The 16,841-nt window shown below is 38.0% G+C and overlaps 2 protein-coding genes across 16 annotated transcripts in view; one reads left to right on the top strand and one right to left on the bottom strand.

Moving 5' to 3' along the window:
• LOC142341565 (dynein axonemal heavy chain 7-like) overlaps positions 1-9,878 on the bottom strand; it is a 193,840-nt gene extending 183,962 nt beyond the window's left edge. For all 3 annotated transcript variants that reach the window (XM_075392607.1, XM_075392605.1, XM_075392608.1), the window contains exons 1-3: positions 9,801-9,878; positions 9,660-9,725; positions 9,480-9,588 (exon numbers count right to left, since the gene is read on the bottom strand). In XM_075392607.1, coding sequence (XP_075248722.1) covers positions 9,480-9,588; positions 9,660-9,725; positions 9,801-9,815 — 190 coding nt within the window. In that variant the 5' untranslated portion in view covers positions 9,816-9,878. The remainder of the gene's footprint in view (positions 1-9,479; positions 9,589-9,659; positions 9,726-9,800) is intronic.
• A 218-nt stretch (positions 9,879-10,096) lies between these two features.
• Positions 10,097-16,841, top strand: part of LOC142341563 (protein phosphatase 3 catalytic subunit alpha-like) — a 126,702-nt gene continuing 119,957 nt past the window's right edge. For all 13 annotated transcript variants that reach the window (XM_075392601.1, XM_075392600.1, XM_075392599.1 and 10 more), the window contains exon 1: positions 10,097-10,350. In XM_075392601.1, the coding sequence (XP_075248716.1) occupies positions 10,269-10,350 (82 nt within the window). In that variant the 5' untranslated portion in view covers positions 10,097-10,268. The remainder of the gene's footprint in view (positions 10,351-16,841) is intronic.

Here is a 16,841-nt window from a genome sequence, read left to right as displayed (position 1 = left end):
GTTTTTCCAAGAGTTTCTCAAGGCGCACTGAATTGAAAGCCGTCTGCAAGTCTAGGTAGAGTGTAGAAAGAATTTTACTGTTCAACCCGGAATGGATTTCATTCAGATACATCATGATCTGGGTTGTTTTAGACCTCTTCTGACAGAATCTGTGTTGATCGTTAGACATGAAATCTTTTGTAACAGCATAAAATTTTTCGAACAAAAGCTTTTCAAGGACCTTGGAGGTACAGGAGAGACGGCTAATTCCTCTATAGTTGGAGATATCTTCCTTATCTCCACCTTTGTAGATGGGCACAACCTCTGCTATTTTCCAAACATCTGGAAATACGTTTGTTTGCAATAGTGTAAAATACAAATTTCAGCGACTTGCAAAAAACATTTGCCATTTGCTTCAGAAACACGTTGCGTAATCCATCTGCACCCTTAGCCTTCGTGGTGCCTAGTTGCTCAAGTACATTTTTGATATCATGCTCAGAAAATTGAACTTCGTGCAGTCGTTGCAAGTTCCGTTCGCTGATATTTCTCTTATAGGTATTCTTAGAGAAAACAGATTGGAAGTAGGTATTGATCAGTTGTAATTTAGCAAAGCCGTCGGAAGCCTGTGTATTCTCAAACAACATTTGAGAAGGTAAACATTTGTTTTTCACTGATCTTAAATACTTTTGGATATTAGAGAAGAAGCAACTGTGAAACAGATCTGTTTCGAAGCTGAGTTTAACCTCTCCAAGGCTGACTTTCAGGTCTTCTGAAGCTTTTTCGAGCTTTGCTTTCAACCTTGGTTTATGGGAGGTCTTCTGAAAAGAGTTTTTCACTTTTATCAAGTTAGAACTTTGGTTGGAAACACACGGAGCAAATTTCAAGCAATGTTTTGTTTTCCTTGGAAAGGCTGAGCTTATCAGCTTAAACAACCATTCGTACCAAAGTTCAAGTACAACATTGACATCACTAAAACGGTACGGTTGAAAAGGACACTCAATAATGCTTTCTTCCAACGCCTTTCAATCTCCTTTGTCAAAGGATAAAAAATAAAAATCGCGCTCTGATCTTTTTACACTGCTTCTGTAGTAGCTCGACGGTGTAACTAACATTAAAAGCTTGATTGAATATCGCAGATGATCTGTCTCGAATGCATGGTTCAACTTGTTATCTAACGTGAGGTTATAAACACAATCAGGACAGGTAGTCAATACAACATCGAGTTGCCTTGAGCATTCGTTTATCAGTTGAGTGATGTTGTTCTGCAGTTGAAAATCAAAAAATTGTTTCTCATCTGGATCAGTGGAATAGCTTTGTGTCCATTTTGTTCCACTAAAATTGATGTCGCCCACTATGAACACTGCTTTATATTCCAGCAAAAAGTTCACTAAACTAATAAATTAACTGATCTGGATTATGACGATATACACTTGGTTTTGGAGAGCTAAACAGACAACACAAAGCGAAGCTTTCGCAACCGCTTAATATTTTCGGGACAATAGCATCTTCAATTAAAATCTCCAGCTCCAATCTCTCATGACTGATCTCAGGTTTGACGGCAACCAAAACAAGGGTTAGTGTCTGAGCTGGTTTTAGTGGCTCTATCTTGGCGGTGAATAGGGTAATCACCAAAGAACAAACACGACTCGGAAATATCATTTGTCAACCAGGTCACAGTGAAACAGACTATGTCAAATTGACTGGTTATCTGCAGCACATTGAAAAATTTAGCCTTCGTTGGAAATCGAGAATGTTTCTCACATTGTAAAGCAGAATCCGTTTTATCATAATTGTTTCAGAGTCTAGTCAATGCGAAGCTTCAGTTGACTGGGCCTTCACTTCCATCCAACTATCATCTTTTTTCTGGTAAAATTTGGAATCTTTTACTCGAAGGTTTCTTCTAACAGTTCCCTCATCAATCAGTTTCTTGCGGCGTTTCAAGGATTCAAGCTCGAGCCTAGCTTCAGAATGAGTCATTTCACGGCTGACGAACACTTGTCGCTCAAAACTTCTTAGACTGAAGACAGAATGAGTCGTTTTTCTCAGACATTAGACAATTTCATTATTAAAGTTCGACTTCTTTCGCTTCTGAACGTCCCAATCCTTTTCAAGTCGACAAGTTGTGCTTTGACTTCAAGGTGATTAAGAACCTCCAAAACGTCTTGCCTATCCTGCTCATGACGATCTCTTGCGTTTTCTGAATCAAACTCAGGAATCCCTCGAACTCTAATCCCTTCCGGAATTGGTTCCACTTCGGGAGGATCCTTTGGTGGCGGACTTTTGACTCTAAACTTAACGTTTTCTCACAGCTCAATTACCGCTTTTTTGATTTCAGAAACTTCCTTTTCCAGTGATTTGAAACTTTGTCCTTTTTCTGATTTCAATTCTTTGAGCTGCATTCTACACTCTGTAAACTTGGCATCCTCTTTAGATTGAACACATTTGTTACAGAGTAGAAGCGCGTTACTGCCCTATTCTCTTATACCATCAATGGCTACTTGTGATAAAAACGTAGTTTGTAGTCAAATTTATTTTCACGGGTGAAACATCTGAACATAGTGTCACATGAGTCGAACGCTTCTCTACAAGTGGAGCATACCTCAGGATCACTTGCCGATCGAAATTTCGATCTGGTCATAGTTATATGTTTATCTGTAGCCACTTAAGATAACCCAACGTTGCACCAGCGAGACCATTAAGTCTACCAAAGGCGCCTTCGTTGGATTATCAGAAACAACTACTAATAAACAAACATTTAATGTCGAGATTGCTGATTGGAAGTTTTCTTGGAGGTACTTCCCTTCATAGAATTTCCTCTTTTAACTACAAGATTGATTCCCAGAATTTTCTCCTTCTTTGCTTTGCTTTGACGCCTGCCGGTGTTGTTTCTTTTTTTTTCTTCTTTTGGAATATGAGTTGTTTGAGATTTTTCGATGACGGTAGGGAAGGTCGAAAAGGTGAAGCTCAAGTTTCACGCAAGGGTGAACCTTTCGCAACTCACTTACAGTGTCGGCACACTTTTGCTTAAGATTTGAGAGAAGAGTTTTCACGTCAATAAACCAATACTTCTTGTTCTTCAGCTGCTTGAAGTAATTCGGGGCACAGTATCTTCTAGCGTAAACCACAGCAGATATTCGGTCACCGATTCGTCGTTCAAGATTCCTTTCAATTCGTCGATGTGACAAGGAGTATTTCTGTTAAACTTGTGACTGTTAATAGAGTTGTCAACAATATCGTGCCACAAATCAATGTTGTTCAATGTGTTCAATTTTCCTTTTTTGTAGTAGTAGTAGTAGTAGTAGTAGTAGTAGTAGTAGTAGTAGTAGTAGTAGTAGTAGTAGTAAAGGCTTTAGGATTTAAACATAAATAAATCCAAGGGTTTGTTAGACCCACATGAGTTCAGTCCAAAGGTAGTTTTAGTTTAGTCTAGTTTTTTCCAGTTATTGCAGTGGTCACATTTGCAAACAATTCGCCAAGTGAATTTGTCCCTCTTGTCATATTTTCTCAGAAAGTAGTCCCAGTAGATTTTGGAGATGGTGTCTTTATTGAGATATTTTCCGTAGCTGGTGTACACTCTGATAATAATATTGTATAATAATTTTGTACGATGGAAGAAGTTTTCATCGGTTTTGTAGAGTCGATTCGTTCCGATCGTCAGTTCTCCTCTTGTATGCTGTCGAGTTTTATCTTCGGTGACTCTAGGTAGATCAACAACAACGTCGTATTCGTTTCTATCCAATGATATCAGAAGCAGGAGATTGTGCATTTCGACATATAAGCTGAGAGGCAGCAGCTTTAGCTGTAGAAGTCGATCTTTGTATTCAAAACTTGCATTCAGTATCCACTTGGTAGCAATTTCCTGCACCCTTTCAAACTTCGCAAGATTCGACTTGTTCGGCTGCCATGCTTGAGAGCAGTAGGTCAGGACTGGCACAACGTAACCAACGTAAGAATTTAGCTTACTGTTTCGCGTGCTGTTTGTAGACAGGTTTCGTTTCAGTTGGAACAGTGCACTTAATCCCTTCTTCGTTCTCGTGGTACAGTTATCGTTCCACGTGAGATTTGAGGTGATCCATAGTCCTAGGTCGCGCTGAAGATTCGTCGGTTCAATTTCAAGGTTGTCTATTGCTGCTGTCAAAGTGCCTTTTATGTTGAGGAGCTTGCATTTAGAGGTGTTCAGTTGCATTTTGTTTTCGGAGCACCAATTCTGTATAGTCATGGCACCAATCGTGAGTTGGCTCTGAGTCAGTGCAATTATCTTGAAATCATCGGCATATCCAAAACTTTCACAATTTGACCCTGAAGCTGGTAGATCATTTATGAACAGCAGAAAGAGCAGTGGTCCGAGAATGGAGCCTTGTGGAACTCCACTGCTGACACTTACTGGAGTGGATGTTTCCGCATTTATTTTAACATATTGCTCCCTGTCGCTCAAGTAGGAGCTTATGAGTTGCAACAACTTTCCGCCAATGTCAAAGGACTGGAGTTTCAGTATAAGCAAGTCATGCGGTACTTTATCGAAGGCCTTAGCAAAGTCGAGATACAGAATTGTCAGGTTGTCTACTGTGGGGTCATCGTACTTTTGGTAAATTGAATCAAGGTAGACCAACAATTGTACCACTGCTGACCTATTTTTTCGGAATGCATATTGGTTTTCGTGTAGGCGGTGTTGGCAAAACTTGTATAGTGTGTTGAAGATGAGACGCTCAAGGACTTTTGACACACAGCAGAGTAAACTAATCGGTCGATAACAAGTAGTGTCTGATTTGTTTCCCCCTTTGAACACTGGCGTAACTTGACTGATTTTCCAGTATCTGGGGGAGATTCCTTTATTCGAGATTGTTTGGAATAGGAGGAGGAGTGACTTGCTGAGTGAGAAGGCGCACTTTTTCAAAACAATGTTTCCGATGTTGTCAGGTCCCGTAGACTTGTTCAGAGTTAAGTGTTCCAATATGTGCTGGATTTCGGTTTCGGAGAAAAGGAGACTATTGAGGCCTCTGTTCTCAAAAGTTATGCAGTGATGTTGCTTCTCGTTGAAAACACTTTGGAAAAACTGATTGAATAATTTGGCCTTTTCTTGGTCAGTTTCGGCTTTTTGAGTGGACAGAGTGACGACAGGAGGAACGTTTGGTGACTTGCGAACACAACGTAGGTACTTCTGGATGTTGCTGAACTGTCGACTTTGAAAGATTTCGGTTTCAAACATTTTCAAATCTTCATTTGTGGCTTCTTTTATTTGACGCTCCATTTTCTTCAACTTCAGGAGTTTTGACAAGACCGGAGAGACCCATTGCTTCTTTTTTGTAGCTAACTTCTTCATCAGGTGTGAGGTACGGCTGGATACCCAAGGTGGAAGCGTTGACCTGTGTCTTGTAACTTTCGGAATGAAATGATCGATGAGGCTGAAGATCCATTCGTACCATTTTTTGACAAGGAAATCGAGATTACTGAAACAGTAAGGGTTGAAAGGACTGTCTACTATAGCCTTATTCAATTCGTCCCAATCCGCTTTCTTAAAGGCATATTTGACTTGATGAGGAATGTATAGTTCGCTATGGAATGCGTTTACTGTAACACTGACCGGTAGATGATCAGCACATGGCTTGACGTTTAGTGCGTAACAGTTGTAAAGATCGGTGTCAAGATCAGTTTTGACAATCTGGTCAGAGTTGTTGGCCAGAATGACGTCTAACTGAAGATTTGAGTAGTTCAGGAAATTGTATTCCGAAAGAGCATCCAGAACAGCGTTTTCACACTCGGAATTGGAGCTCATGTTGTTCCAGTCTGTTTTGGAGAAGTTGATGTCTCCACAAATGAACACGCCTTGGTAGCCTATTCTTTTAGCATGATTTGATATTTTGGAGAGCAGAATTTCTAACTGTTGCGGCGACCAGGTGTAGTCGCTGTCTCATGGGGGGCTGTACAAACAGCATATGAGAGTCGGCTGTGGTTTTGTTTGTACACTAATCACCACAAAATCCTCAAGATTTAGGTCAATCAAAATTTGTTCGTGCATAATAGTCGATCTGATTGCTATAAGTACGCCACCGTGTTTCGTTTCGTGTTCGCATGGTATTCTGTCATTTCGGTAGATCGTGTATGCAGGTAGGAAGAGCGAATAGTTTTGAACATCAGGAGTCAGCCATGTTTCAGTGAGGCATAAAATGTCATAGCTTCGCGTTGACAAGCAGTCTGAGAACTTCAGGCGACGCTCAAATTTCATCAGACTCCTTACATTGAACGAAAGCATTTCGAGTGTGTATAGTCACCAGTTGATACCAGTATTCTCTTTTTGTGCGTTTTCAAAGACAACACAGTTGTCTCCAACTTTATGCTCCACCTTGAGATTTCTAATACGAACTTGCCTGCTATTGTAATTATGATTGTCAATGAGATCACGGCGAATGCGCAGACATTCATTTTCTTTTTTCGCGTCCGTTGCAGACAGCTCAGGACTTATGAAGATTGGTTGTTCGTAGGCCTTTAGCAGGTGAGCTGATTTCAGAATCAGGTCTTTACTTATGATGTTTTCCATGCAAACAAGTATAGTGCGTGCCCCTTTTTTGTCAGGGTCAAATTTACCGAGACGATGAATTTTGCTCATGCGTTTGTCTTTGATTTTCAAGAAGTCTAGGATTTGCTCAACCGATTCGATGTCGGAATGCATACGCTCGTCTGGTGTTTTGGTTCTACTCTCAGGTATACCTCTTATTCGAATTCCCAGACCAGGAATGTTGTTTGCATTTGACACGTCGCGAATTGTGCTACCGGGCAGTTTTCCAACAGCTTGTGCATAACTCTTGGGAGCAGTTGACTTTAATTCGGTCAAGTCTTTCTTTACATTTTCGATCATTGCATTTGAGTTTTCAATGATTTGCTGGAACCTTTTCATTTGTTCTCGGAGGTCTGTTAGATCGTCTTCCAATTTCGACTGTTCAGCAGGTTTTAAGATGGACTTATGTGTCTTATTTTCACTGCATTCGTTACAGATGTGAAGCAGATTTGCTTCTAACTTGACAAGGACTTCAATACTGGACTGTTCGAAGCCTGTGCAGTCGGGTGTCATGTGCATTGCTTTGCTGCAGTAGGCACATGAGAATTTTGCTTCCTTCTTTGCAATCTTGTGATTGCAAGATTGGCACGTGATAACTCTTGAGGACATTTTGGCTAGCACATGCAAAAGATTTTGATTTGTCTTAACGGATTGTTGATGAATAACTTAATAGGCAGTGTCGGTAACACACACTCACTTAAGAGGCGGTCACGTGAAACTGAAAACTTAACTCTGAAAAATATAGCTTTTCTGACAACTCAAACTCACTTAAGAGACGGTCACATGAAAAGTTTAATTTTCAGAGAACAGATGCAGGACAGAATTCACGAACTCACTTAAGAGACGGTCACGTGAAAGACTGCTCAAAAAGAAAAGAAAAAGCCTTTCGGTAACACGAACTCACTTAAGAGACGGTCACGTGAAAGACTAAGAGTAAGCAGCTAAAACTTTTCAGGGGTTTTGAATAGTGATTGTGAGTCCACTGTTTTCGGGCGATTGTTGTCTCTGTCTTGTAATCCGTCGTCTCAGTGACAGGTTGTTCCTCCTCCTGTTTCGGCGGGGACGAAGATCCTGGAGTTGTCGAAGATGGGCTAAGACTTTTCCAGAGAGTCTCTGTTCCAAGAAACGGCCAATGTGCAGTTGTCGGTACTGCCGAGTCAAGATGGGGTTCTTAGCCTGCCGCTTCGGTAGCAGGTGTTTGATGATGTCGATAATAAGGATTCCTGTTTTGCAAAGTTCCTCCTTTATGTTCGGGACTCCTTCGCGTTGGACATATAATATTGCGGCAATGTGGGGCTTAAGTATCTTGAGATCGGCAATGAGCTCAGCAGTGGTGAGGGGGTGATAGTTGTTGCTGGAATGCGGGGATATTGAGTTGTTGATCGTATCGTGCCAAATAACAGCTTTTTCTTTTCGAAAAACGTTTAATTGCCAGATATTTTGAACAACTTTCTTCTGATTGTTTGCTCTGATATTGAGACTCAGGCCAGGCTTCGTGAATACCCAACGTCTGAGCTTCTTTCGGGTGTCTTTTGGTGTCGCTACAATAAGTTGATGCAGTGAACTTGCTCCAAATATGATCATCAGCAAAGTCAGGGGGCCACCACGGCTGCCCCGTATGAATTCTTCTCCTTTCCTCAGCTCCAAATTTGCGGACTTGAAACTGAGCCCTCTGATGCAATAGAGTCGTCCAGATAGATTTTGTCTTTCGCGATAGGATAGAGAATTCTTTATGTTATCCAGACAGCTAGCGCCGATAAAGCAAACCATTCGTACCTTGCTTCTAAAACCTCTCCATTGAGAGTCGGGATTGCAAGGATTTAAACATATCAAATCTATGTAATAAGTTTAGTACGGTTCTTGTCAGTTTTTTTGATAAATGCTTCTGTTAGTGAGATAAGAGGCGTCATTTCATTTGGAGCAATTAGAACTTCTAAGTGTTCTATGATTTGCTTTTGCGAACTTGCATTGTTAGAAAATTATCGCTAATTCTGCTGTATCCAGTTTTTGGAGTTAATTTATTAAGCTCAGATTAGTGTTCAAAAAACTTTCCTTGTATTACGACTAAGTTGTTATGTAAGAAGTCAAAGTCTAACACAATCCTTTCTAGAGTTTCATCTACTTTTGGAGTTTAGCTAGCACGCCCAGAAACCTTCAAAAATCTCTACGTTCCTCTGGCTTTTCCACCTATGATTTTAAAATTGCAACGTTCGGAAACATTATTGTCCAAATGACTTGACTATAAGCCTACTAAATATCTGTTTTGCTGAACCAAAAGGTTCTTTGAAATGGGTTCGTTCGTTCAAAAATGCATGCAGCTAATGAGTCCATTAGGTGGTCAATGTTTTGCATGTGGTATTTGTTTTCGTGTATTGCTTTGTTTAGCGCCTTATAATCAAGTGCAATTCTTACAATTTTATTTCGTAACAACCAACAGGCTAAGGGAAAAGTCATCGACACAGTTTTCTAGTCAGATAATTTGTTTACCATTCATTAATTTTATTCATTTGTTTTTCGGTTTTTTCGAGGCGGTCGAGTAATACTTAAAAAGGAATTCACAATGTCATTGCTCTTTTTTCAAGGCTAGTAAATAAATGTTGACAAATTTAATATATGGACATGCTTCGCCCAGTGGGGGCATGAAAATCAAAGGGGCAAGAAAATCAGAGGGCACAACACATCCAAAATAGTTCTCGGAAAGACTAAAAAAATTAGTAGAGGGATTTATTAGTTTGCTAACATTCAAAAAAGAGTAACACGGAAGTAGTGCTAAACCGCCTACTTATAGGGATATTAAAACTATCAATGTAATTGCTGAGATTTCAATGCTTACACTAATGGTACTCGTAATCCGTATTTAATTTTCAAATAAAATTCCATCAATTGCACTGCAGAAATTTTTGCAGGTTTAGCTTATCTTTTCAAGAAGAGAAAAATAAGAACCAACCTGCCGTTAACTCGGCAACGAGATCGAGCTCTTTCTCGCCTGCCTTTGTTGATCCAGGTTTCAGCAACAAATCTGGAGGGAACTGTCGCCACTGTGGGACTGTTCTCTTCTAAAACAAATACCGAAGATAAAACCTTACATGATTAGGAAGATTCTAGTAGCTAGCTTATGACCACTGACCTGAGGTAATTGAGGCAAGAAATGATTCTCCTTCGGCTTTCGGGGAGGATCATTCTTGTACGGTCGCTGCAAACAAAAAACTAGGCGTTACTGAAAACAATTATAGATTAAAATTGATTCTAGAAACAAAGCAAGCATTACCTCAATATTAGACATAATGCAACATTTTCTCCGGACTCTTCTTCGACCAAAAATCCAATGTAAATACTTTTAACTGAGTTCTAGAGCAATTTATTTCTTTTTTCATGCTCTACATCCTCTGATTTGATGAATCGAAATTTTTCATTTTCTAGCTTTTCTTTTGTTTCTTTTCCCAAAACACCGTCCTTTTTTCTATCTGAAAAGCAGTGCATATCACGCATTTAAACCTTTTCCATAATGAATCTGGATTCTAACAAAAACGTTTAAATCAAAACTTTTTCTGTTAGAATTTTCATTATTTATTTTGCCAATTTACACAGTTACGTGTCTTCTTGATTTAACAATCAACTTGTTAAATTTGCCGTCTTCTATTATTTTCTAGCTAAAATGTCTGTTATAAATTTACTTTTATTACCGAATCTGTGAGAAAGTACAAGTAGACTTAGATGTGACTCAGGGTGAAAATTAATGAAAGATCCGAATATGACGACCCCCGCGCCAACTTCAGAAGCTTACAAGCAACTACCCACTACGGAACGGATAGTTAAAGGTAATTTTCAAATAATTAATGCAGCGTGAAAAAGATACGGGAAGAAACTTAGTGAAACAGTGTAATGCGTCATTGGTTATGGAAAAGTTATATATTAATTACATTGCGGATGTATGATAGAGAAGGTAAAGCACGTGAAGTATACTGGTCGTCTAAAATAGGTTAATCCCCTCTAGTTTTACGCAAAAAAAATCACATCTCGAAAAAATTCAACGCCATTGTTTCTGTAAACTAGTGGTTTTGTCTTCATATGATATTCAGATAATACGCAATGGTAACTAAGCAAGATACTCCCAACTACTACTACTACTACTATATGATGTTTTCACATGTGTTCAACTATCATTGAGTTTGATTTTGCGACAAGCGTTAAAAAAATGTGAATAAAATGCGATTTCGTGACAAGTTTCTTCTTGCGAGACCCAGATGTAGTTAATCATCTTGGATGTAGTTACATTGGGTTATCTGGCAAGTTACCGTTACGTATTAGCTGAATTACGTAATTAGAAGAGACCACTAGCCAAGGGCATGAATGTGTTATCAAAATTTCATAGCAGAATGGAGTAATATTGCGTTAATTATTGATTTTTTTGCGTAACTGCTTGAATCGTCAAACTAGGTGGTGCTAACTAAATTTTGACTTTCTGTATAGTTTAATTCGATCAACATATGTTCTCACGCAATTTGCAGTAATTTTTAAATCGGTAGGTGTAGAGAGTGAATGTAACTGAAGTGCACCTCATCTGGTTCAAAATTGTACAAAAAATGTGTGTCTCAATCGAAAGTTTAACTGCCACCTTGTTTGGTGTAAAAAAGCAACAATTTGAGGTGGCAACAAAGGTATGAACATAACGGTATTAACATCACCGAATGATTAACATCACCGAACAAACATTCGCTTTAGCTTAACTGATTCTTAACTGTCTGCTCTAATAACCTGAAATACGTAAGATTAAAAATAGATTTCATTCAAGAATAGATAGTTAAACGTGAGTTGACTGGGGTTAATTTTAGTGCTTTTTTGTTAACCTGAGCTCTGTCTTGTCGAACTCAAGTCAATTATGACTATTTTTTATTTTCAAAAAGTTGTCTCTCCCTAAGTCTTTTAAGTATTGCAAGTTGAAAAGCGACAAAGGTTCGAAACTGCTAAATGAGATAACGATGCTAACCTCCATATTGATCACCACAGCATGGTGGGTATATCGTATTTACGCCCCTTGTCACACTCACACATGCTAATTTTAACACTTAGTGGGGTAAAAAAACAACTCATAATCTGGGCCAAGAAACAGGATATATCCATTTTCGTTTTATATTCTGTTCATCCATTGTTCTATTTTAAAAATTTGATCTTTTGATCAGAAACTTTTGGCGTTAACATTTTTTTGCAAGCAAAATTTATATCAAAGTGTTTAATTGCTCTGAAACGAAGTTTTTAGCAATTATATTAGTCTTGTAAGTCTTTTTTTAATGCGATTTTTTGCTTGACCAATTTTTCGTCTGAAGCATCTGACTTTTCATCCTCAAAAACGGGATAAACAGGTAGCGCGCATTTAGTGCTCGGCCTTTCAGCTCACTAGTCTTGAAGTACACGATTCACAGAATCTGTTTTGGAGACTTATACTTATGGTGCGAAGGGCGGTTCTCAGAGATTGACCACCCCCCCCCCCCCCCCCACAGTATTGCCACCACATAAGACCCCGGTGCACCCCCCCACCCCCTCTGCGCTCACTTACGCCCCTTCAATTAAGCCTAAGCTAGCCTCACTAAACCGTGCCTAGCTACTGACGAAGCCAACCGCTCGCCGGTCGTTTGAGAGCAATTCGCTGTTTAGGCGGCGATTTTGGACGATTTTCCATCAACCTTTTTGACTTTTTGTCCTGAAAAACGGGATAAACAGTTAAAAACCAAAACCAGAGGGAATCAAGTGGCTGAGAAGCTCCTGCTGCCTTATTACTTGTCTGTATGTAGGCGATTCTCCAAATTTATTTTGGAAAGACAGTTCCATGGTGTGAAAGGTGGTTCTGAATCATAAAAGTGAGCCAACTTCCCCCTCCACCTTGCCACCAACTGATTGAAACCCCTTCATCCAGTCCTCCTAAACCTAACCCTTTATCGCTTGACCCCCGAGCCACTCGTATCACCCCTTAAGCTAGCAGCCCCAACTGGATACTACATAACCGAAGCCAACCGCTCAACGGTCGTTTTAGAGCAACTCCCCGGACGTTAGTTCGTTTTGATCCAACCACTCTTTGAATCAATAAGAGTAATTGGGGTGATGGCAATCTGCGGGACCCATTAAATCCACTCATTTGCTTTGAATGATATTGCAGTTTTGTAGTTGGTCAGGCTTTTCGTTATAGCCACTGGCTTGTATTGATGTCGATTGAGAAAAAACATTGAATTATCAAAAAAGTTTCAAAACAACTTTAATAGGCAGTGTAGGTCAGCGCAAGGAAGAAATAGATTAATCAGATGTGACAGTGGTTCTATGAGTTTTGTTTAAATAACTGGAAAAAGCTTCAAAGATGCTTCTTCAGAACTAATGGTCACGTATCCATTCCAATTATGTTTTTAAAAAGCTTCTATTAAATAATAAAAAATGTTTTTTCCAGGATTGAGCTGATGTGGAGGATAGTTTTCTAGTGCGGTTGAGTTTATTTAGTCATTGATTCAGTATTATTGGTTCGCTGGCTTTAGCGCAGATTTGATTTTGGTAATTGTAGTTTTCAAAAATTGGGAGCTGGTTTTATGAAATAATTTACTGCTTTGTATTCCAAGGAAAACTTTGCAGCGGGGTTGATTTACGTCTTCACGCCCCAGCTTTATTGCTTCTCCAAATTAATGAAGCAGCTCCTTCAGAAGTAGCCTTGTCTGCTCAAGGAACGGAGAATTGCTTAAATTTTAAGCGTGGTTATACCTGCCCGCATTTTGCGTAATGTGTGTTTCAATTCTTCTTGAAAACAAGTGAAATCAAAGTATTTACCAAGGAATTTTACGCAATTGTCATTTGGTGTTTTGCGATTTACCAATAAACCTTGTTTTTTTGGTCTCTTCTAGTTTTGATGTTTTGAGAATGTAATAATTTCAGTCTTTGAGTGATTAAGAAATAGTCGATGCTGTTTATAACATAGATATCTTCTTTAAGGATTGTTCAAAATCTTGTGTTGCTATGGTTCGGTAAGTATTGAATGTAAGAATGATTGTTGATTGTATCATTGGCTTATCAAATTATTTTCATCAAAGGTACTTGAGTTGGTTCAAATCGTTAATACAAAGGTTGAAAAGAAGGGGACCCAAAATTGACCTGTGGGATACCTTGATAGTTGATTAGTCCAATGGGATTAGACATTATCCACTATGGTTTTTTGTAGCCTATGTAAAAGATAACTTGATTAGGTTTATTCCGTTTTGAGAAAATCCTAAATCTTGCAGCTTATGGAGAAGGATCTTGTGATATATGGAATGGAAAGCTTTAGATAAGTCTAGTTATGCTACAGTGCGAATTTCATTCTGATTTATGTGGTACCTTATACGTTAAAGGAGTTCGTCATTTGTTGAGATCCTGTCATGAAAACCAAATTGAGTATGGGAAGGCAATGAAAACTTTTCAAGATTTCAACGGTTTTCTCACCGGGATTTGTCAGCTTATCGGGATTGGTATTACTTCTCAGGTAATGAGTTATCTCCTTTTTAAATATAACAATTGCTTTTTGATATCATCAAGAAATTTTCCTTCAGCTGCAAATGGGTTAAAAATCAATTCATTGGCCTCAGTCAGCTAAAAAAAAACATTCGTAAGAGCCAATGATGGGATATCTGAAGGACCTGGAGGTTTCTTTGAGTTTAATTTTTTCAAAGACAGTAAAACTTCCAGGTTACGAATCTAAAATCAAAATAGTTTTTAGATGTTCTATGAATAGTGGGAAAAAATCTGCAAGTGTTTCCAGTGTGATCACCTAATATAGAAAATTTTAATTGCGAAACTGGGCCTTTTTTTGTAGTTGTCAGTAATAAAATCTTCAAAAGTTTTGAGGCAGATTTTTTTGAGAACCTAGTTTCTTGAGTCGTTTCTAATATTCCATTTGTTTTTCCTATGGGGGTATGTTCACTGACAGCTCATATGTGTATGCATACAACAACAATATTTATAGATGATTCACCTTACTAATGTCAATTTTGTTGAGGTCAGAAAAAAAGCTTGAAAACCCTGTTATGCTCAACAATAAGCAATATCTGTTTGTTTTCCTTGCTGTTGTCTTGAGGCTTCTCTTCGTTCCGCGTCTTTGACAGCTATGGCCATACTACTATGAGGATATTTGAATTGAACAAAGTTTTTCTTTTTATTGAAAATTAAATGTCTTGATGTACAACGTAGCGCTACAGAAATTATTTAGAAATTTTCGAGTAGTTATATTTGTTTTGGATTATTAGATTTCCTTTTTAACATTGCATTTTAACAGGTAATTGAATAATCCAAGATGAATATAACTACTCAAAAACTTCTAATCATTTTTTTAAAGGATGCTCTTTATAATGGTCGTTGCTCTCTAGTTTGTTTTTGGATTTTTCCGTCAGTATGAGGACCATGTTTAGAGGGGCATGATAGCGGATAATGATACATGTCTTCAGCATCAGATGCTATATAAAATACATCCCGATCTTTTTTTTCATGTCTTAAGTTTAATTTTTTTACAGTGTTGATATATCCAAAATAATTTTTATTTCAGGCTGCATCTTTATAACTTTTTTTTTATCAATGCAATGAATTTGATAAAAATTCAAAGTTGATTATGCAATCAACTTTCTTGTATAAATCATACATTTGCTCTCGATTGAGCTTCATGAGGGCTTTCCGGGGAGTTTCATTTTTGATTTGAATTGAATTTGATTATAGATAGATAAACGATAATACAGTTTGAAAATAAATCACAAGTTTGAAAATAAATAAATGTCAGAGTATGAATTCAGAAAAGCAAAGAACTTAGAAGTTCATTTTAGCTGAGAAGAGATCAACTGTTCAATAGAAAAGTGCAACTGTCTGTTACAAAAGTGCAACTGTCAAAAAAAATCTTGAAGTGAAAAAATGACAGTGATACGTTTCTCTGCTGTTTGTAAGAAAAAACATACTGATGATTTAATAACAGTTTCCAGATGGGTAAAAAGTATCTTAGCAAATGGTTGAGATTTGCAGATATTCAGCTCATGATGAGCAACACCTGCTTCAGCGCTTGCAAAGCAGTTCGAATTTGAATTAAAACCCGATAGTTTCAGCATATGCTGTGTATTCTTCGAAAGCTGCTACCTGACAAGTAACGCTCTCTTAATTACTGAACGTATTATTTTGTTAAAATGCTATTTTAGGCTAGCAGTGTTGATCTTGAAAACATTAGCAGTGAAATTATGTACTAAAAGTTTTAAAGAAACTCAAATATTGTGATAAAATTCATGGGTTTCAATTTATACAAAATTCTACGTAATTTTGCTCACCATAGCGTTGTTCATTGTGAGCCGAAATTTTCTAATTATCCTTTATTAGGTCTGATTGCTGAAGGGAGCTATTATTAGCCTTCATTTTTTGCAATTCAACTGCTGAATTGTATTTTGGCGCTGTCCCTTTTACGATCTGTTGACAGTAGTGTTTTGCCCGGGCTCTAGTTGATGAAAGGACTGTTCCTGATCTGTTTCATAAGCAATTTCAAATATTTAAGCGGTAGCTATATAGTTTTTTTAGTTTTTGATAACTGTGATAGCTGACCGGAGCTGTAACTGCTTCAGTAGTGTAATTTCCACTTAATGGAGCGAGTTTTGTGAATAATTCGTGGGCACTCATGATATACCTCACAAATTGTCGCTTAGCTTATTCAAGGTGACCTTTGCCGACATAGTGTGCTTAAAATTTAATAGGAATACTCTAATTGAAGGTTATTGGAAGTCAGTTATACACTGCATAAGTCTAAATCAGTTAAGACATTGTAAAAAATGAAAAAGCTTTTTTTTTTTAAATTTATTCGCGCTCTCATCCTCTTCATTGTTATTTTTAGAATACTTCTCTTAAAGCTATTGCAGCTATTTGCTGACAATCTGATAACTGTGTTATTAAAATTTGCGTATAATTGCCAAATTCTGACTAAAAACCGCTTAGATTTCAAATTATGCACTGATTTCTTTTGTTGAGTATGTCCCATTAACAGATGCCCTGTAAAGTTGTCACGATAAGGTTGCATGTGAAGAGTTGGAAATAAGATGTTGATATGGCAACTGCGCATTTCTCTTTTAATAAGGAACTCCTATCCTTTGCTTTGACGGTCGAAGTTTTTGACAGACTATTTTACTAAAATCGTTCAATTCGTCATTATTGGCTTCTACTTTCCTAACAGTGATTTCAAGAGGTCAGGTCTAATTTTGATCTATGATAAATCGAACTAAATAATAAGTTTTTATAATGATTTTGTCTAAATATACCTCAAATGACTTGAGACAAGTAACTT

Source organism: Convolutriloba macropyga, chromosome 6 (genome assembly GCF_964194025.1).
Source record: "Convolutriloba macropyga chromosome 6, txConMacr16.3, whole genome shotgun sequence".
Lineage (NCBI taxonomy): Eukaryota > Metazoa > Xenacoelomorpha > Acoela > Convolutidae > Convolutriloba > Convolutriloba macropyga.
The sequence above is the reverse complement of the archived record's forward strand: the minus strand, read 5'-3'. Positions and strand labels throughout refer to the sequence as shown.